This window comes from Erythrolamprus reginae, chromosome 3 (assembly GCF_031021105.1).
Source record: "Erythrolamprus reginae isolate rEryReg1 chromosome 3, rEryReg1.hap1, whole genome shotgun sequence".
Classification (NCBI taxonomy): Eukaryota; Metazoa; Chordata; class Lepidosauria; order Squamata; family Dipsadidae; genus Erythrolamprus; species Erythrolamprus reginae.
In genome coordinates, this window is record NC_091952.1 from 196308691 (window position 1) to 196331163 (window position 22473).

Sequence of the window (22473 nt, forward strand, 5' to 3'; positions counted from 1 at the left end):
AAAAAATTATGCACTAAACACATTTATTCAAGGAATGCCTAGTTGTTTCAAAGATAAAGCCCCCAACTTTTCTAAAACTGAATGAGTAACCAGATAGTAAACTGAATATATTAACTTTTCAACCTACTCACCAGATCAGCTTAGCCTGATTTCCACTAAAAAGTGATAATAGCACTAAAGGTTTATTTCACTGCAGCTTATAACAACTCACACAGAAAACACACAGAAAAATATATGAGCAGTTAATGTTTCATGTATGGCCACAATCAAGATGTTGAGGGCAAGAAAAGTAGGGTTTTATAGTAGCATGCTGTTTTTCTTTTCTTTTGCATGCTTTGCATAGCTTATAAAGAGAGGCAATGATTTAAAAAATGGACCACAGTATTCCCTTGACTTTCGCGGGTCCAACATTCGCAAAAAGTCTATACCATGGTTTTTCAAAAAATATTAATTAAAAAATACTTCGATTTTTTTTCTACACCATGGTTTTCCCCGCCTGTGACGTCATACATCATTGCCAAATTATTGTTAATAAATAATTATGTTAATAAATATCAGGATCATTAAGTATCTTCTTCAATGGTATCAGTAATAATGGTGAGTAATAATCAAAAGGTTGTTAAGGGAATGGGAAATTGTAATTTAGGGGTTTAAAGTGTTAGGAGATGTCCTGCGATACTGTTCATAGTCAAAAATAGTGTAATTAGTTCTGCATCTCTACTTCACGGAAATTTGACTTTTGCGGGCGGTCTTGGAACGCATCCCCTGTGAAAGTCAAGGGAACACTGTATAATGGTTTGTAATTCAATGATGACTGGTTTCAAGATAGAGTTGCTTGTATAATGATGAAAGCTTATAGAAAAATAAAATATTGTTATTTAAACAAATTTATAAGTTACTACAATGTAAAAAAATACTTACTAAAAATTCATCCCGAATAAAAAACTTTGCTCTTGTAACTTTAGGATCTTCTCCTGCATCTGGGGTTGCTGTAATGAACATAGATCTATTCAAATATATGCAATGTAAATTTTAAAAATGTGTGCATGATGCATTTATTTTCATGCAAAACCGATACATGTATTGGGAAGTCACAATATGGACAGAATATAGTGAAGCATATTCAGGTTGGCAAAGAATTGGGACAATACCCTCTCCTTATTTATTCAACCTATTTGCTGCCATCTATATTAAGGAAAGCTAGATTTAAAGTAGATGAGTGTGATTGAAAGAAATGAAGATCAATAATCCATGCTAGGGTGATGATACTATTCTGATATGCAAAACTGCAAAGGAACAATTGGTATGTGAATGGAAACAAAAGTTGGGCTTTTAAGAAGCAAGTCAGAGTCTTGATACTTTTGAACTGTGATATTGGATTACACTCCTGAGAATATTATAGACCAGTGATGGTGAACCTATGGCATGTGTTGTGATTCAGCCCGAGGCTCCTCAGGGACTGGCTGGAGCTCTGCCGGATCCATGCCCAGAGGAGGAGGACAGTGACCAGGAGGGGGAGGACCAGGCAGACGGGGGAGAGGAACGTCAGGAAGAGGAGGAGGGAGAGCAGCCTGAGACCCCCGGGGGGGGGCTCTCCCCAGCTAGTAGCCTGGATTCAGTGGATGAAGACGCACAGGCTATAATAGACATGAGGCAGAGACGGGCAGCTCAAAGAAGGGGCCAATTAGAAAGGTATTTCCATCTCTGAATTGGCAACAGCTGGGTTTGGGTGTGGTTCTCCTCGGCAGGGTTGAAAAGGCAGGCCCGCCCTTACAGTCTTGTGGAGAGTTATCAACTGGGAGTCCTGTGACCTTGCTTCGATTCTTGGCGTCTCTGATCTTGGCTTGTGGCCTAGAAGGCTGAAAGACTTGGGGGAGGCGTGGGTTTTATTATCTCCAGTGTTGTTTTTGCCAGCAAGAATCCTGTTTTATTGCCTGGCCTTCGTGAAACCTCTGTGAAGCTTCATCGTGTTCCTGTCTGTAAGAACAGTTTTTGTTACCTGTGTTTGCTTTCCAGTATATAAACTGCCTTTGCTTTTTACCAGTGTATCTGGCTACTCTTTTTGGTTGGTGTTGGCGTCTGGGGGGACCCAGACAGAACAGCATGAATGCCACAGGTGACACGCGGAGCCATATCTCCTGGCATGCAAGCTGTTGGCCTAGTTCAGCTCCAGCGTGCAGGCCGATTTTTGGCTCACACAGAGGCTCTAGAAGGGTGTTTTTGGCTTCCAGAGAGCCTCCGGGGATGGGGGGATGGGGTGGTGGTGTTTTTATCCTCCTCCAGCTCCGGGGAAGCTTTTGGAACCTGAGGAGGGTGAAACATGAGCCTACTGGGCCCATCAGAAGCTGGGAAACAGGCCATTTCCGGCCTCCAGAGGGCTTCCGGGGGGCAGGGGGTAGCTGTTTTCACCCTCCCCAGGCATTGAATTATGGGTGTGGGCACTCATGCATGCACAATAGTGCATGCACACGGTCTTCCGGCACTCAAGGAAAAAAAGGGTCACCATCACTGCTATAGAGAAACAAATCATTGATCATTGAACAAATAAGGCATAAATTATGGGAAGATGTAGCTCTCTGAGAAGAATTCTAATGCTAAGAAAATGGAAGGAAAGAGAAGAGAATGACAAGCAGCAAGGTGGGTGGAATCAATGATTGTACCACTGGAAGACCAGCTTAGGGACATGGAGAAAAAAATAAGAGCTCATTCTGACTTGATGGCACAAAAGTAATCTCATAAACGTTCAAGTTATTTAAGCACAAGCTTCTTCTTTTGTTAAGAAACTTACCATCTTCAGGTACAGTGTATTGTGTAAATTCGGGAAAATAATCTTCAATTTTAGACTTCCCTGCCAAGACTTTTTCAGCAAGCATGTCTTGTTTGTTCAAAAACAAAATGATAGAAATTGTCCGTAACCACCTGTGAAGATCCAACAATTAATTCCGAGTTCAACACAGATAAACATAGCTATAATGATACCTGTTGACTTTTATATTTTCTAAAAGAGAACATCCATCTAAGGAGGAAAATCTTATTTTTTGGAGCAACTGGGAGTTATGGGATATACATTGAAACCGAATATCTACACCTGAATTGATGGAACTGATGTTCTTTGAGATAACATCATTAGCATAAAAATAATATAAACTGATGCAATCACTATACATTGCATCAATTGTTCAAACTGTTTTAGAATGGAAAGTTCATTGTCAAGGTTTTACTATATCTTATCAGTCTCTATTTATAATGATGCTAAGAAAACCAAATACCAAGCCAAATAAATACTAATCTGAAGGTTGCAACAATAATTAAAATCAGAACAGAAATCTTGATTTGTTCTAACAGATTTTTCACAAAAATCCTCCACCCATCCTAGATCCATTTTTACCAAACCAGTGCAGCTGATTTATGCATTGATATCTTGCCTATTGTTCCAGATGCTTTTGAAGAGGTCTAAGGACTCGCGCAATCTGTTTGTGTTGTTGTCTTCTCTTATGACCATATTGTAGCTGCTACAGGCTACAACGAAGATAATAGCTGTGACATCTAAGAAGGAACATAGAATATAAAGAGTAATAGTTAATCAGAAACACTTATGCTTCCCATGTATGATGATAAATGCAATGTAAATTATACATATAAACAAAATTATGAGATTTTATAAAGGATGAAACAATAAGCCCCAATAAATAAAAACAATAAGAAATAAACAACAATCATTCAGACCAAATACAGAATGTGAAAATATTTCTTACCATTAAAGCATTGGATCCATTTTCTTCTTTCATCTCTCTGACCACCTACATCAAACATGCTGTTGAAAAGCCAAAGGCTATTATTCTTTGTGAATGTACAAAGAAAATCACATTTGCCTAATGTGCACTTACTTTTGCAAATAGAAATGAAAATGCAATAAATACTGCATGAAAGCAAAATGGAACATTCTTTTGTAATATTTGCTGTCAAACTTTAGTTAAGTCTCATTTGAAAGTCTCAAACGTAGCCCTAGCTACATTTTGGTCAAATTTAGGAGAGCAGCCTAAATAACAGATGGCTATTTAGTGTTGATTAGCTCAGCTGTAAATAGAGGGGAATAGTGTGGCAGAGTGCAAATATAATAGCAATTCTAACGCTGTATTCAAAGCTAAAAAAAAGGAATTGGGCAAACCAACCTATAGAGAGAAAATTCCATTTGTAAGCAAGGATGGATGAGTTTTACAATTTCAGTAACTATTTCAGAAACTTTTATTTATTTATTTATTTGTTTGTTTGTTTGTTTGTTTATTTATTAGATTTGTATGCCGCCCCTCTCCATAGACTCGGGGCAGCATACAAATGTATTTTTGCAATGTATTCAATCTTATTAGAATGATATGAGCAACAATTGAAATATATTTAATAATATAATCCTTAGAGCTGACTATCCTAGAGATATTTTGGACAAAAACGAACAGGCATCTTTGATATTATTAAAATTATTAGGTAATAAAAATCTTACTACAGCCAAAAGAATAGAAATATTACTAAAAATATTCTGTGTGCACTATATTGTTTATAAAATAGCTTTCTGATTTAGCAAAATTTTAAAGTTGTCCATTAATTGACATTGTCCATTAAGGATCTGTATACTACTGCACAAGTCAAAAAGAGGGCCGTGAAAATATCCACAAACCCCTTGCATCCTGGACATAAATTGTTTCAACTCCTAACCTCAAAACAACTCTGTTAAGCACTGCACACCAAGACAACTAAACACAAGAACAGTTTTTGCCCAAAAGCCATCAATTTGATAAACAAATAATTTCCTCACCACTGTCAAACTATTCACCAAGGCTGCATTACTATTACTATTAGTCTTCTGACATTGTTCCTATCACCCATCTTCTCCCATTTATGACTGTAACTTGTTGCTACCCATTATGATTTATATTAATATAGATTGTTTCTTGATTGCTTATTTGTACCCTATGGCAATCATTAAGTGTTGTACCTCAGGATTCTTGACAAATATATCTTTTATGTACGCTGAGAGCATATACACCAAAGACAAATTCCTTGTGTGTCCAATCACACTTGGCCAATAAAGAATTCTATTCTATTCTATTCCATTCCATTCCATTCTTGTACCTATCTCTTTCCACTTATTACTATAACCATGTGCTTGTATCTTTCAATTTATATTGTTTTTACTTGTTTTCTAGTACGATTTGATAGCTCTTTAGTAGCCTTGACTATCACTAAGTGTTGTATCTTTCTATTCTTCATGAATGTATTTTATTCTCCTCATGTACACTGAGAGTATATACACCAAAGACAAATTCATGTGTGTCCAATCACACTTGGTCAATTATTCTTTAACTTATTATATATGAACTAACAGAAACATTCATTTCTGTATTAATATTCTGCACTATACTAGTCTTCCATACTAAACTTAAGGTCCACAGACTAGTACATCAAACAAAAATACTTAGCAAATATTATATAACGTCCTATGTTAGAAACATCCTGGGCAGCACTGACTAATGAATATGTCTTGATTTCTTACTCGGTGTCATAAATGAGCAATTTTTTAAAGAAAACCTCATAATTAAAAAAGTTAATTATGTCTGCATTTAATTGTTTCCACTGTTTTATAAAACATGACACAAATTAAACGTCATTATTACTCTACTTACTGAAAATTTACTTTGTCTACTTGGAATCTTGTCTCAAAAATCCCAGAAGTCAAAACCCTGCATCTTAAGAGATCCTAGAAATGAAAAACAATTGGGCCTTGAAATTTTCCATTTTAATTAAGCAAATTTGGCCTGTGAAGAAACATATATAGCAACAATTTCATGTAACTAAAGCAGTGAGCACATGCTACTGTATGAATTCAAATCAGACAATGTCAAAGATAATTCTGAACAATTATTTAAATATTAGACAGAATTATAATGTGACAGGCACCAGCAGAATTATTTTACTTTGTGTTCATGGAATGGGGCGACTTTCTTTTTACCCCCAAATTCCATTCCACAAACTCCTTATTCCTCAATTAAAAAAACTTGGCATACAATAAGGGAAGTGTTAAAGCGTTGTGGACTCACAAAGCTACTTTCAAAATTCCTTTTCTACTGGAATCATAAAGAACATTTTTAACAAGAACAATATACAGGATTTGTTAAACTATGGCTGGGATAAATGAATAAAGACGATTATTGATTTCAGCATATTTCCCAATTTAAGCCTGCTTGAATATAATCTATTTTAAGGTGACTCAAACTCATTCATATTCCTTACTCCATTTTACTCACCTGATCATTGGGCGTGTAATCAGGCAGACTGACGCTGTCTATTCTTTCTAGGAAGCTGAAAGAAAACATACATTTTTAACCATAAAAAACCAACATCGAAAACATCAAAAACTACAGTTCCATCTCCATTCATATTTTTATAGATTTAGGAGCAATATAGTTGCAGCTAAAATGGACGAACATAATAAATCACAAAAGTACAGTTTTTCTTGACATACATTATACTGAACTTTCTTTTTCCATTGACAAATTATGTAGCTATGCTGATGCAACCAATCAATATCCTGCAGGGAGTCAATGATTTCTTTTAATTTTGTCCAGACAAATGTTTGTTCAGACAATTTTTTAGGAATAATTGACTCTTATGAGGTTTTGCTCATGCTTACTTTTTAATCTAGGGATTCTAGAAAAATATATTATTCTCACAAATATATACGTCCACCAGGGAAGTGGAACTGTGATAAATTTCTTAGAGGAGATGTAACAACCAGTAAGATCAGAATCTGAGTTACCGTACTTAAGTACGCAAAAACTAGGTATTACCATGGCAATAAGATGGATAATAAGACTTAATGAACAGTAGAGCATTGAGCAGGAAAGAGTGCTCTAGTATTTTTCCAAATTAGCAGTTTAACAGCACTTCACAAGCTGCTGGGGCGAAATTGTAGCATCCAGGTATTTGAAGAATAAATGAAAATCAATTACAATTGAGGATAGATATTATTTTCTTATAATAGCAAAGACATTTAGAGAATTGGCTAGACAGAATGTAGGGACATTTGTTAGATAATAACATGGCTACTTTGGTCCAGTGGGTAAAGTACCAGGCTAAAAACAAGGAGACTTTAAGTTCTAGTCCTGCCTTAAATGTGAAATATGGGTGAATTTGAGCCAGTCTCTTTTTTAGCCCATGATCTCAGGGTTGGATAAGCTGATTGGTTAATTCCTATTGCAACCAATGGGCCAATACTCAGTTGATTTAAAAACAAAAATCAAATAGTGCATTTGCTAGGAAAATGCTAGGAAAAAAAGTCTAACAAAGAAACACAATTCTTCATGCCACACTGAGACTCAATAGCAATTAAAATGTCCAACTAGTTTAACTGCTCGTTCTGACATCTTTTTGCAAAGGCCAGCAATTTGGATCTCTGCTATGAAATACATCTTTTCATTGGAAGCCAGGCAGGTACTGAATATTCTTTGATGTCTTTGTACCCTTTTTTTTCTTGGGAGGTTCATAGAAATGCTTTTTATTTATTATTATTTATTAGATTTGTATGCCGCCCCTCTCCGTAGACTCGTTTTGTTCACTATAACTGTTAGACACCCCCCATTAAAAGCATGGCAATCTTTATTTTTATAATGCCCAAGCAAATATACCATCTCTACAACCTGTTATTTTTAAACAGGCATCAGGGAAAAAAGAAAAAGGAAAGGGGCGTTGATCTTATCTGATACGCTCCTTCTCGTAGGGTGGAGCTACCATACGGGAATGGATTGACCTTGCCCGTTCAGCCAATATACTGAGTCTGTCAAATTGTAAAGCTCCGCCTCTGGCACTAATTACCCTCTTTGGTGAAGACTTGGCATGTTTCTCCAAATGTTCACTCTTGTAGGAAAGGACCATAATTCAATGTCCTGGAGCGCAGACTACTGACTTTGGGTGGGACTCTACCCTATGAGAAGGAGCGTATCAGGTAAGACCAATGCCCCTTCTCCAAAGTGGATAGAACTAGCATCCAGGAATGGAACATACCAAAGAGGTCTGCCATTAGGGAGGGTTAGTTCTGGTTGGTGGTCTCTGTCTGTGTACGTACTCTTTGAAGCACTTGGCAACCAAAGGCTGCCCCTGCTAATGCAAAAACGTCAATCTTGTAATGGCAAATGAATGGTGTTGGTGAGGCCCAAGTGGCTGACTTGCAGACCTTCTTGATGGAACTCTGTGTGGAGCATGCTGCAGTAGTTGCTGTGCTGCATGTCGAGTGTGTTGTTACTTGAGCCGGCTGTGGTAAGGACTGTAGGTCATAAGCGCTTGTGTTCAGCCTCTCTTGTAAAAGGCTTTCCAGGTGGCAGAATAAATATGTTTGGTGGAAGGCTTCCCAGATGCCTGGATGGTACTGATGACCCTGGAGGATATATTGTGATGTCTCAGAGTGCACCACTCAAGTGCCAGGTGGTCAGTTAGTATCACCAGGGGTCTGGGTGGACCAATGCTCCATGGCTGAGCAATGATTCAATCTGTGGAATCCTTGAGGGTTGGCACCAGTAAAGGGCAGCCATTCGCAGCTCTACTGGAATGCTTGGGAGGGGTGTGTGGGGGCGGGCCCCTTCCTGACCAACTCTTGTTGGCACACCAATAGAGATATCAGGTTTGCAAACCAGGTCCTCCTTGGCCAGTGAGGAGTCAGGAGCAGCACCTCTGCCCTCTCCTGCAGGATCTCCCTTTCCAGGATTTGCCTGTCTTGAGTCATACTGGCCTTGAGGTCTAGAGTACCTGGCACCCTGATCAGGGGCACAAAATGGTCACCTGGAGTAGGGAGCAGAATGAAAAGAAATCTTCTGGGAGAAGGATGGAAGGATCTTCCTCTTGTCCCTGGACTCAATTAAAATTGGATGGAAGGCTTCCCCAAACAGTAGCTGACCTTTGTAAGGCACAGACACCAGGCGCCATTTGTGGTGTGTGTCTGCCAACTATACAACCGTTGCATCCTTCTCACCACCACAGAGGAACCCATGGCTCTAGCTGTAAATCCTGCTGACTGTAATGTGGCATCAGCCCTCCTTGTCAGAAATATCTGACTGACGCCCAATTGAGCATTCAGAGGTACACCACTGAAAGCAGTTCTCTACCTTCTTCCTCTGCAAAGGCAGGGGTTTGCCCCATTGGGAGGCCCATGTCCGGGCATGCAGCTGTTGGTCTGCTGAGTTGCTTCATCCCCGCCTCGATGCATTACCATATGGCATCAGCTATCATGTTCTGCATACTGATGGAATCTAGACACCTTTCTGGGGAGAAAAAGTGGTTGTGGGCTGGGATCTGGCTCAGGCCTTTGATGGTCCCTGAGTAGACTGGGCCTCACCTGAATCCAAAATGTCAGCTTCCCAAATGTTTAGGTTTGGATTGTCCAGGGATAAACTATCGCTCTGGTCTAACTGAGCCACATCCCTCTGAGTGATATCTCTATGAGGTGGAGCTGATATGTAAACATCCTCCTGATAGGAAGAGTGAGCCTCGGATTGCTTGCAACTGGACTTGGCACAGATGACTTGGGTAGCTCAGAATGTCCCTTAGAGCAGAGGTCCCCAAACTTTTTTGCACCAGGGACCGGCTTTAAGCTAGACCAGGTTTCCATGGCCCGGTGGGGGGGGGGGGCTTTGGTCATATGGGGGTGGGGTTCATTTCCTTCATTCCCTCTTTCTCTCATTCCCTCTTTCTATCCTTTCTATCTCTCACTCTTTCTTTCTCTCCCTCCCTTTCTCTCTCTTTCCTTTCTCTCATTCCCTCTTTCTCTCTATCCTTTCTATCTCTCACTCCTTTCTCTCCCTCCCTTTCTCTCTCTTTCCTTTCTCTCATTCACTCTTTGTCTCCTGGGGCAGCCTACGCCTGCCCTGCACCCCCCACCGCGGAGGGAAAGCATTTGGTATCGGCACCGCCAACCCCCCCTCCACGAGCAGCAAAAGCCTAAGCGGCGGGGTGCGGCCTTTGCATTTCGGCATTGGCGCTCTCCCCTCCACGAGCAGCAAAAGCCTCAGCGATGGAGCCGAAAGGCAAACGACGCGATCCGTCGCTGAGGCTTTTGCTGCTCCTGGAGGGGGGGAGGTTTTAATCCTCCCCGCCCCCCCGGTAGCCAAACCTTGCTGAGGCTTTTGGCATCGGCGCCCACCCCTCCAGAAGCAACAAAAGCCTAAGCGGCAGGGCGCGCCGTTTGCCTTTTGGCATCGGCGCCCCCCCTCCACGGGCAGCAAGAGGCTAGGCTGCTTGCCTTTTGGAAGCCCGTGGTCGCCTCCCCACGGACGCTTAGAGGCCTAGCGCCGGCTGCGCCACTAGGCCTGTTAACTTTCCACGGCCACCGGTCGTGGGCCCCCACCCCACGGATGGTTAGAGGAGAGGCCCGGCAGCAAGCTGCACTGCCAGGCCCAGCCCCCCCCCTCCCGGATGATTTTCTTACCTTACTCGCTGGCTGCTAAACAACGTTTGGCTGCCGGGGGGCGGGGAGAAGAAAATCTGGGATTTAAGGGGCAGGGAAGAAAGCGGGCCTGCAATTGGCCCCTTTGTTTCCTGCCTTTCCTTAAGGAACTGTTGCTGCCCTATGTTTGTAGAGCAGCAACACTTCTCATTTCAAATTCCAGCGCCAGTCAGCGCTGCCGCGGACGGCTGAAAAACCCCAACGGCCCGGTCCTGGTCCGCGGACCGGCGGTTGGGGACCTCTGCCTTAGAGGACTGCTTATGTCCCTTCCTTTGGTGGGAGGTCCGAGATAGACTTGGAATAGGCTCCTATAGTTGAGGAGATGGGGCTTTTGCCTGTCACTTCTTGACTGGGGTTGGGAAGGCTTGTCCTGAGTGAGATCATCCGCCATTTTGAATCTTAATTGAAAAGTGGGAAAATGGTCCATTGGAAAGAAAACAAATAGGTGGTGGCAAAATGGCGGCTACTGAGGCTGAACACTGTGAAGCCCAGTCTCAGTATAAGGCAGCTGAAGGAAAACAGTGTAAATTGGCTCGTAGTGGCTATAATCGCACTTAGCTGGGGAACGGTTCTGTAACCAAAGCTCCATTGAATTGCCCCACTGGAGGAGGTTTATGGACATATGCTCTGATCTTTTCACGGCCTATGGAGCATAATAGACACTTGTGCTGTAGGGAGAAGGCAGCAAGCCACTCGAGCTCATTAGCTCTCGCGGCAGTTATTACTGTCCAGAGCTGCTTCTCCCTTAGCCATCGTCTGTAATAGAGGAGAGTGTGAGATTCCTCTGGCTGTTGGTCACTCAAGCGCAGGGCTCGTGCAACTGAAAATCAGCTGAAGCAGTTGTCAAAGATCTCCAAAGACCTGAAGGTAAATCAAAGTCTTCAAGGCTATCAGCTGTTCAGTGGCAATGACAGGAGAGTGGAGATTCTGTAGGCCAATAGTGCAACGCCTCAGAGGATAAAGTCAGTCTAATTAATGACAAATGGAGGGTGAAGCTCCTAAGGCCAGGTAGGAAGGTAAATCACCCCCCTCCTCTCTGAGTGGCCCTTGGCCTGTGGGACGACAATACAGCTAGAGGCAAAACTCTTTGCTGTGCTAGACCCAGCAACTAAGAAATCTAGCCGGAGTCAGCTGGCGAGGCAAAACTCACAGAGAAGGATCTTGATGACAGCAAGTACAGTGGAACCCCGACATAAGAGCTGCTCTACTTAAGAGCAACTCGAGATAAGAGCTGGGAGGGGAGAGATATTTTTGTTCTACTTACAAGCCCAAATTCGAGATACAAGCGCCAAGGAGCTGTCTCCTGAAGCCAAACGCTAACTTCCGCGTTCGGCTTCAGGAGACAGCTGCGAAGCGGCGCGCGTGTTTTAAAAGGTTGCAGCCGGCCTGGGGGGCTCGGGGGGGTGCTTGCAGCTTTCTTTCTTGCTCTTTTTCTTTCTCTCTTTTACCTTCCCTTCCTCTATTTCTTCTTTTCTTTCTCCTTCCCACCTTCTTCCCTCCCTCCCTCCCTTCACTCATTCCTCTCTTACTCTCCCCTTTCATAAGTTTCCTTGCTTCCTTCCTCTGTTCCTGTCCCTTCCCCCTTTCTTTCTTTCTTTCTTTCTTGCTCTTTTTGTTTCTCTCTTTTACCTTCCCTTCCTCTATTTCTTCTTTTCTTTCTCCTTCCCACCTTCTTCCCTCCCTCCTTCCCTCCCTTCACTCATTCCTCTCTTACTCTCCCCTTTCATAAGTTTCCTTGCTTCCTTCCTCTGTTCCTGTCCCTTCCCTCTTTCCTTCCTTCCTTCCCACCCTCCGTCCATTCATTCACCCATTCCTCTCTTGATCGCTTAAAGCCGGTCCCTGGTGCAAAAAGGGTTGGGGACCTCTGTCCTACAGGATTGGGTGGCAGAGAAGTTGAACATATGTAAATTTAAAAGTTTAAGAAAGTTTACAAGTTAAGTGAAAGAAACTTCATTATTCATTTATATGTACATGTACATTTCTTCATTAAAAACATGTCTTTCTGCATAATTTAGACTAACTTTGTGAGTTTTTTGAGGGCTGGAACCAATTAAAATTATTTACATTAATTCCTATGGGGAAAAGTCGTTCGAGATAAGAGCTGCTCGACTTAAGAGCCCAGGTCCGGAACGAATTAAACTCGTATCTCGAGGTACCACTGTAATTTGAATAGGATCCACAGGAATGGGAGAAAACACACATACTTCCATTCAGTCTGAGGACTGAGTCAAAGAGGGGTAATTAGTGCCAGAGGTGGAGCTTCGCAATTTGACACTCAGTCAAATTTAACTTTACCCATTCCTGGATGCTAGCATCATCCACTATGGAGAAGAAAGTGGACTCATAGTCAACACATTTTTGTTTTTGCACTTAAGTGAGAAGTACTGAGGTGCTTCTGGGTTGAATAAAATCATGAAAAACACTATTTTCAAACAATTTACATGGGAGAGATATACAAATTAATCCTCTCTACCCATCTCTCTGTCACTTGTACCTCTGGTATTTTCCTTAAAACAACATAATAACAGAGCTGGAAGGAACCAGAGGTGTCCTAGTCCAAATCCCTGCTCAAACTGGAAAGCCTATGCCATTTCAGACAAATGGTTGTCCAATCTCTCCTAATAATAATAATAATAATAATAATAATAATAATAATAATAATAATTTATTAGACTTGTATGCCGCCCCTCTCCGAAGAACTTCCTCTGTCGGAGCACTCACAACCTTTGGTGATAAGTTGTTTCAATTGACTGTCAGGAAATTTCTCCTTAGTTCTAAGGTTTGTTCTTTTCTTGATTAATTTCCATCCATTGCTTCTGTTCCTATCTTTGGATAATAGGTTGAGCCCCTCTTCTTTCTACCAGCCCCTCAGATATTGTAATTCCTTTGTATTTTGTGCTAATAAGAAAAACTCTCCAATATCTTTTAAAGATTATATTATACTAGTAAAATTATACAAATACAGAATTAATAAATTAAAAGTGCAGAAAAAGAAAGAAAACTTCCCTCTTTATCCCCAGAATGTATAAACAACATGAAGAACTTACCACTATCTCTTAAAATAAAACTAAATATCTCTTCATTCAATATCTCATCTCAGTTTAATAAACTCATCTCTACAATCTTATTTCTCCCTATTAAACAGCAAATTTTCAGTACGGATTATCAGAAATAAAAACATAAGTATTAACTAATATTTAAAAAATATTCGAGTAATTTCCAAAATAATAAATAACAATTACATAAGGGACATCTTGCCCCGAGAGGAGATTGTGTGTGTGTGTGCACACATGCATGTACATGTGCATATCTTAAGATGGGTGACAAACAAATTTAATAAATAAACAAACCACGCTTAAATAATTTAATTATTAAAAAAGAATTAACTGTATTTTTGGTTAGTGATATTATAATCTAATACATAGATAAATATAAATACAGCAGAGATATACTTCTTTTTGACAAGCTATCTCTAAATGTTGTCTTATGTAGGCAGGCTACTCAAACCACACTTGTTTTATTCAATAACAATAGAGAATTTATGTTCAAAAATAAAATAAATGTTTACATCCTGTAGAATGAAGGAGTCTAGACTAGAGTAGTCAATTATTTTGTTCTAAAATGATCACAACTGAATTCAACATGAATTCTATGGATTCTGAAATTATATATACCTTAGCAACTTTTTTACATTGAAGAAATTTACAACAGAACTATTAAACAACTACAGTAGTCCCTCACCTATCGCTGGTGTTACGTTCCAGACCTGGCTGCGATAGGTGAAATCCGCGATGGGGAATTTATCGACTGATAGTACTTATTTAAGTATTTATATTGTAATTGTTTGGTACGTTTTCATTGTTTTAAGTGTTTATAAACCCTTCCCACACAGTATTTATTTTAGATACAGTATTTACAATTTTAGATATTTTTTTAAAAAAAAAAACCCTGCTGATCGAGTTCGGCGGGCTGTTTAAATCTGCCGATCGACTTCCTCAGAAACCCGCGATGAAGTGAAGCCGCAGTAGGTGAAGCGAGGGACTACTGTACTTTTTTGGCAGCTGTTGTTATATACACCACAACATCCAAATGCTAGTAAATACCGTATATACTCGAGTATAAGCCGACCCGAGTATAAGCCGAGGCACCAATTTTTGCCACAAAAACTGGGAAAACGTATTGACCCGAGTATAAGCCGAGGTTAGAAAATGCAGTGGCTACTGGTAACTTATAAAAATGGAAAACAATAAAATTACATTAATTGAGACATGTTTTAGAATATTTATTTTAAAGAAAACCAGTAAACTAGCTCTGTAAATTTAAAAGAGGGTAAACAAATTAACAATATTAACAATAAATTAAAAAGTAAAAAAAGTAGCTCGATCAGGAACAAAGCTAAAACCTAAGAGTTAAAATCCTTCAAAACTGGATTCCTTCTCATCATTAATTGGATTTACATTATTGTTCTGTTTTTATATATGCTGTGAGCCACCCTGAGTCCTTGGAGAGGGATTGCATACAAATCCAATTAAATAAATAAACAAACAAACAAACAAACAAATAAGTGTATCCAAAGAAGAGCTTCAGCATTAGCTGCTGTGAGGTTATCAGCATAGAAAACCAAATAGATAGATAGATAGATAGATAGATAGATAGATAGATGATAGATAGATAGAAAGAAATAGATACAGATAGATAGATAGATAGATAGAAAAATAGATAGATAGAAAGATAGACAGATAGAAAAAGAATTCCTGTCTAGCTCTGCCTCATAACACATTATTAGATCCTATCCAAGCAAGGACAGCAACTACCACAAAATACCATTTTTTAAACAGTTTAAATCCTTTCAAAGGAGGGGGAGGAGAATCTGACAGCAGGGGGCCTTTTTAATCCGACTCACCATTGCAAATGGCTGCCTTCTTTGCTTGAGCTAGGGAGAGGAACTACGGCGTGGGAGAGGGGACAAAAGCTGGTGCCTCCTCGCTCTGGCTCAAGCAATGGCGCCCTCGTGTGGTGACTTTGTCAATGACCCGAGTATAAGCCGAGGCTGTGTTTTTCAGCCCATTTTTGGGGCTAAAAAACTCGGCTTATACTCGAGTATATACGGTACATCAAACATATCTTCAGATTCTTAGTGCTTTCTTAAGATTATTTTTAAAAGAAAGTTCTCAGCAGAACGATGTCTTACAATGACTATATCCTTTCTTATGAAACACATTACATAATAATATGAAGGATTTGGTAAAGGCTAGATGTTTCTTAGTTTTCTACAGTATGTTTTCTCTCTTGTTCTATTTTTTTTTAGTCTGAATGCTAATTGATTGCAAAAAAACTGCTTGGTTGCTTTTGAAGAATAAGCAAACCCAAAAGCACATTTTCTGCCACCAGTTAGGACAAAACAGGCTTCAATGGGGCAGAAAAATTGAAGTTTCTGAGCTAACAAACTCCCTCCAGAGATACGTATGGCCCCCTCCCTTTTGGTCTATCGTAAAGCTTTAAAAACCTACCTTTGCCAGCGGGCATGGGGGCTGTGAGTGATGAGACTGTCTTCGGCCGATACGAGATATGATTGGATTGGATGTGTGTGAGTGTACACGGGGTCTTTTAAAATGTTTTATTTATTTATTTATTAGATTTGTATGCCACCCCTTTCCATAGACTCAGGGCGGCTCACAACATAATAAAACAATTCATAACAAATCTAATAATTTACAATTTAAAATTTAAAGTAGTTAAGAAAACCCCACTTTTAAGCAGACATACCTACAAACATACCATATTTTTAGTAAATTTTCATATTTTTAAGTTATTAGATTTTGTATACTGTATATTGTTATATTCAATGTTGTATGCTGCCCTGAGTTGCCTTAATAAGGGCGGCATAGAAATCAAATAAATAAATAAAAAATAAATAAATAAAAAATAAATAAACAAACAAAAAACAAACAAACAAACAAACAAACAAACAAAAATTGCCTAGAAGAGTGATGGCAAACTTTTTTGGCTCAGGTGCCAAAAGGGTGCATGAGCGTACGATAGCACGTATGTGTGTACTCACACCCATCATGCCTTTGCCCCACGTGCATGTGCACAACCCTCGCACTCCCTCATGCATGCATACAACCCCCTCTGCTGTCCCCAGCGCATGCGCACAGGCCTCATTGAAGCCTCCAGACTTCCAGTAGGTCCGTTGGGCCGTTTTTCACCATCCCCAGGCTTCAGGAAAGCGTCCTGAAACCTGGGGACAGCGAAAATGGTCCAATGGGCCAACCCTAAGTTTGGGAATGAACTTCCAGTTGGTCTGTTTTTCGCCGTTCCCATGCTTCAGGAGGCTTTCCTGAAGCCTGGGAAGAGTGAAAATGACTGAACAGGAGGCCAAAAATCACACATGCATGCTGTGCCCCTCAAATATGACTCTGGGTGCAACTTGTGGCATGCGTGTCATAGATTCGCTGTCACTGGTCTGGAACATCACACAGGTTGGACCATGTTTCTTGACAAATTAGAATGAAGTACATCAATAGTTTCTTCAATATGTCAAGAGAAATTTGACAATCTTCCAAAAATGGAGATAATATGCTATATCCATGATTGTGAACCTATGGAATGCATACCAAAAGTGGCACACAGAGCCCTCTCTGTGGGCACCTCAAATATGACTCTGGGTGCAACTTGTGGCATGCGTGTCATAGATTCGCTGTCACTGGTCTGGAACATCACACAGGTTGGACCATGTTTCTTGACAAATTAGAATGAAGTACATCAATAGTTTCTTCAATATGTCAAGAGAAATTTGACAATCTTCCAAAAATGGAGATAATATGCTATATCCATGATTGTGAACCTATGGAATGCATACCAAAAGTGGCACACAGAGCCCTCTCTGTGGGCACCTGTGCCATTGACAGCTGCTTTTCTGGTTTCTGGCATGCTGGCCAATTGGTTTTTATAGGCGCCAAAGCGCCAGAAAACAGCCGCAAAAAACCCGAATAAAAATGGCCAAAAACCAGCCTGAAAAATGATTAAAAAACAGGCATGTGTACACCAGCAGCTGGTCTTCAGGTTCCGGTGCTCCGGCAAGCACAAAGACCAGCTGGCCAGAGTGCATGGACTTGCCACAAACATGTGTACTGGACAGCTGGTCTTCAGGTTTCTGGTGCTCTGGTGCATGCGCATGCGTTCCGGCTTGGGTACTCGCTATGAAAAGTTTCGCCATCACTGTGTTATATTAATGACAATTTTTACTCAATTAGCTTGAAGTTTGGCACAATTGTAGATTTTGTTTATGTATAAATCACAGACGACAACTTACAGCTCAAGAACAGTAATTCTTATAAGCAACACCCTGTTTTTAGTGGCAGATCTTTTTTAAAAAAAAATTTTTTTAACCTTGCCTCTAGATAAAACTCTTTAAAATATCTGCTTAAAATGCGGTGCATCTTTTGTTAACTGCCTTTTCAACAGGATGAAACAGCCTGCAGAGGGCAGAGAACACTGCATACACTATAATAGATGACATAATCTTTGGGCAAAAGATTCTAATCATTCAGTATTTCACTCAGTTCACATGGAGTGGCAAGGTTAACAGAGGCCTTAAAGGGAATTTGCTTTCCAACAACCACTTAAACATCAATCTGTTTTAGTTTAATTTTTTTTGTTTCAAACCAATGTATGCAAATGACCTAAAATTTACATATTTTATAAATTTTGTTCCATGAATTGAGAAAATACCGTCATTTTGAAATCCATTAAAATTAAAATTTAATATTTAAATAGCCTAGAGATAGAAATATCAGGGTATATAGCTTTGGCTTTTGAAATTGATTGGTATCGCTTGATTACATTAAGTGGCAGGTACTATCTGCAAACCTATGTAGTTATTTATTTAGAAATGTGGGGAAACCTAGAAACTTGTGGAATCTGTATTGAAAGAAAATATGTATGAAAACAATTTTCAATTAATTCAAAAAGGGGAAAAGATGGACTATGCAAAGAACATAAGGAAATAATGAAAGCTATTTAAGGCAACTTCAATATATTCCTTCAGACAGGATTATTTTCCTATTATACAACCTCCTCACATGAATGCCTGTTAAATCTGCCCATTATTTGTTTCATGCAAAAGTTGCAGTGCCTCCCTACCGGAAATATGATGTCAATCATCATACCCAGGCATGATATTCTCACTACATCCCTGCTTTTCAGAGCCTTTTCTCAGCTCCCATTGGTGCTACTTACTGCACCAAAATTCCCAGCCTGTTAAATAATAATTTGAATGCTTTGAATTTCTCTCTCTCTCTTCCTACTCCTTCCCCCCTTTCATTTTCCTCGATACATGGCCACATCTACAAGGACATGACCCCAATTTGGTAACAAGGAAAGCTTGTTTTTTCTGGACTTACTGCAGAGGTGCTAAAGAACAGGTAGTCCTGGATGAATGACTACTCATGCATCAACTGTTTGAAGTTAGGATTGTGCTGAATGAAGGGAACGTATGATGGATCCTTGTAGTAGGTGTGGCATTGCAGCATCCCTGGAGGAATATGATCCGCTCTGAGTCTTCGGAGAGGGGCGGCATACAAATCTAATATTCTAATATCATCATCTTCTTCTTCTTCTTCTTCTTCTTCTTCTTCTTCTTCTTCTTCTTATTATTATTATTATTATTATTATTATTATTATTATGTCAATACAACACAGCAAACAAAATCACTATGCTGGATTTTGTATTTCATCACCAGTCGGGCGCTTCCCAAGCACCTAGGACTGCGTGATGTAGCGGCGAATTATGTTTGCTGATCCCAGTAAAGCGGGGATGATGATAATGATGATTATTATTATTACTACTATTATCGTCATCATGATTTGGGCGCCTGGTGACCAGCTTGCAATTATGACGGTTGCAATGTCTTGTGATGATATGATTACTTTTTGTGACCTTCACTGCTGGTTTCTGACAAGCAAAGTCAATGGGAACTGGATGACACTGGAAGGGTTGCAAATGAAGTTGTACTGGGACACAATCACATAGTGTTACATTTTGCAACCACATGCACTTCGTGACAGAGTTGCCAGCTCCAATTATCATTAAGTGAAGACAGCTTGTATTCTTCTCCCAACCAGAGGAAATTAGTGTTCAATGTGTTGGACTACAAATTGTAGAATTCCCAGTCAAAAGTGAGACTAAATTTGGGAGATGTGTTCTAGGCAGCTTCTGCTGCTGTGTATTTTTCTTGCTGGTTATTTGGACAAAATAGGAACATGATGCATGTGCTTGAATCATGTAGGGATATAGTGCTAAGACATTTGAAAGACCAGCTTGAGAGCAGTATCTGCAAGTCCAGCAGGATCCCCAAATTCATACAAGTGGTATGCAGTATTTAGATCCAAAACAAGAAAAGGTTTTATAGATCTGGCATAGACACTCAGTTAGCTGTTCCTTAAAGGAGCCATAGGTAGCTGCATAGACTTAAGAAATCTATGTTGGAGTTTAGGATCTTGGTGACACAAGACTACATTGTTGCTACCTCCTAAACTCAATTTTGTATGTTCCTGAATCACATAATAATCACATAAGCCCAGGAAAATGTGTGGCTCCTTTAAGAAGCAGCCAGTAGGTATAGTGAGACCAGTTCTGAAGCATCCTTGTCCACCTCACATTTGAATACTTCATACATCTACTTCCAATTCTTAAATTGCCCATGAGTATAGGAACAAGAGCAATGTTTCCTGTCCTTTGGTAATATCAGAATATAAAAACTATTCTGATTTTAAAGCTATTTAACCAACTAACATATTTTGCATCAAAATTATTACTGTGTTCAGCTTGTCTTAAAAGGGCCAGAAATCAGGTGAATATAAATGGTAGCCAGATGTATAATTTGATATATATTTATCAGTTCTTGGACAGTATTAGATAATGTGCAAAATATTTACAGACACCAGACCGAAAAGTTAAGCAAACGAAGCTATACATTTCCCACAAGCTCGGATAAATACAGTTTTCAAAAGCTTGCATCAATTTGGTTTTTTTGCTCAAGACTTAATTCTTAGCATTAATATAAGGAACTGGACATCTGACCTGAATTTTATTTCTTGTCATATAGTTGGAAGTACGAAAAAAAGAAAGGGAAAAAAGGGAATTATGGAAGTGTAACAAATAGAAGATATTTATGGAGCTTCCTGATAAAAAAAAAAGTTTTGAAGGAATATAATTAAGACCTCATTCGGAAGATGAAATTATGCTCTTAAGAAGTGAAGTGTGTCATTGATAAGCAGTCTTGATTTTGAGGAAAGTTAGTTTTCTTAACTGTATTTACCGTATTTGTGTCAAAGGAAAATGAGGGTTTGTTTTTAAAATACTTTTCACTTAGAAATGGGAAAATCTTAGATTTATTGAAGACAAGGTAATATAGATTTGTTGTTGTCTTCCTGCCAGGTAAATACAGTAGTATATGAACCATATTTTAGTCAAAGAGATATTTTTGGCTTCTCAGTCAAACCATTAACCCTTGTCCTAGAGCAAACAATATTAAGATTTATATCTGCAGCACTGCCACATAAAGAGCAAATTTAGCAGACTCCCACGGTATTAAGTTTAAAATACATATCTGTTCACATGGAATATTCTGGTTTTCTGATGTTCCTATTGCAAAATTTTCTGACATAGGTTCACATGCAAGGAAAGGGGGGGGGGGAAGGCCCCAGTTTGTAATATTAGAAGGTAAACATTAGTTCGTGCTAGTTGATGCAATGCAGCTGATTATGACACAAAAGCAGTAATCATTAAAGGTATCTCTAATATACATTTAAACACATTTTCTGTTTTGCTCTGTCTCTCTTTTGAAATGATTCTTAAATTGTTTGATTCTTATCTGCTAAACATTATTCAGAATGCATATAAAAATAGGACCAACATTGTATTATTGTAATACACTGAATGCTATAAAATTAAACTGCTTGGGCATTTTAATGCAGTAGCTATGCAGACTAACTCTTCTGCTGCAGGGTGTAAGAACTGGTTTTCATTATTTCCCATCCCAGCAGCAGGAAGGGGTATTGCAAGGAATAGGAGATCTCTGCATGTCTCACAACTTTTTCCTCTACTTGTTTCCGCACAATTCGAAAGTACAAGTAACTTAAACTGTACTTAAAGTGAGGAGTAAATAAGAAAGCGGGACCCATAAACCAGCTTCCTTTTTCCTGCAGTGCCCTTCTCTGTGGCTTGAACTGAATGGAAATGGGGAGGATAGAGGATATTAAAGTTGGTAGAAGTCTGTATATTCTGAATACAAAATCAGTTGCATATAGACTGAAGAGGCTAGGTTGAAACAGCCCAGGAAAGGCTGGCTGGTTGGGCATCATCCCATCATACTCCGAAAGGTCTAATTCCCATTGCCCTTCCTTCTTTGAAAGCAGTGACTGGCTCTTCTGGGAATAAACAGTGGGTATAGCTCAGAGAAGTCTGGGTAATCCCCCCTGGAACTGGGGAGCCAGGGAGTGTCCAGAATAAATGGAGAAACCTTAGGACTGAGTGTGCCTGCCTGAACTGTTGTAGCCAGGCAGCTATTCCTTGCCAGATGGCATCAGCAATGATAGCTTGTATATTGCCAGGGTACAGTCTCTGCTTCTATCGCCTAAGATCTAAGACCCGCAGCCATAGGTATAAAAGTATCTGCAGGCACAGCTCTGGCTTTTTCACGAGGCTGTTCACAAATCCCTGCAGAATTCTGACATTGTGCGCCATAGAGCTGTTTTGCTAATGGGCAATCAGGAATTATGAGAAAAGAACTGCTCTCCAGCTCCCCCTGGAGACAGACTCATTGAGTGCAACCTGTATGACTGGTTCTGTTCTCTTTGACTATCTAACGCAGGGGTGGGCAATTAATTTTGCCATGGGGCTGAATGAGAAATTGGGATGGTTTTAGAGGGCCGGACTAATATAATTAACTCAGTTCTACCCTCTTCCTTGTTTTCTTTCTCCC

General features: G+C 39.8%; 1 protein-coding gene across 3 annotated transcripts in view; it reads right to left on the reverse strand.

Moving 5' to 3' along the window:
• GNAL (G protein subunit alpha L) overlaps positions 1-22473 on the reverse strand; it is a 165010-nt gene that overhangs the window by 5045 nt on the left and 137492 nt on the right. For all 3 annotated transcript variants that reach the window (XM_070747511.1, XM_070747514.1, XM_070747513.1), the window contains exons 6-11: positions 6300-6354; positions 5679-5752; positions 3756-3814; positions 3426-3546; positions 2789-2919; positions 922-989 (exon numbers count right to left, since the gene is read on the reverse strand). In XM_070747511.1, coding sequence (XP_070603612.1) covers positions 922-989; positions 2789-2919; positions 3426-3546; positions 3756-3814; positions 5679-5752; positions 6300-6354 — 508 coding nt within the window. The remainder of the gene's footprint in view (positions 1-921; positions 990-2788; positions 2920-3425; positions 3547-3755; positions 3815-5678; positions 5753-6299; positions 6355-22473) is intronic.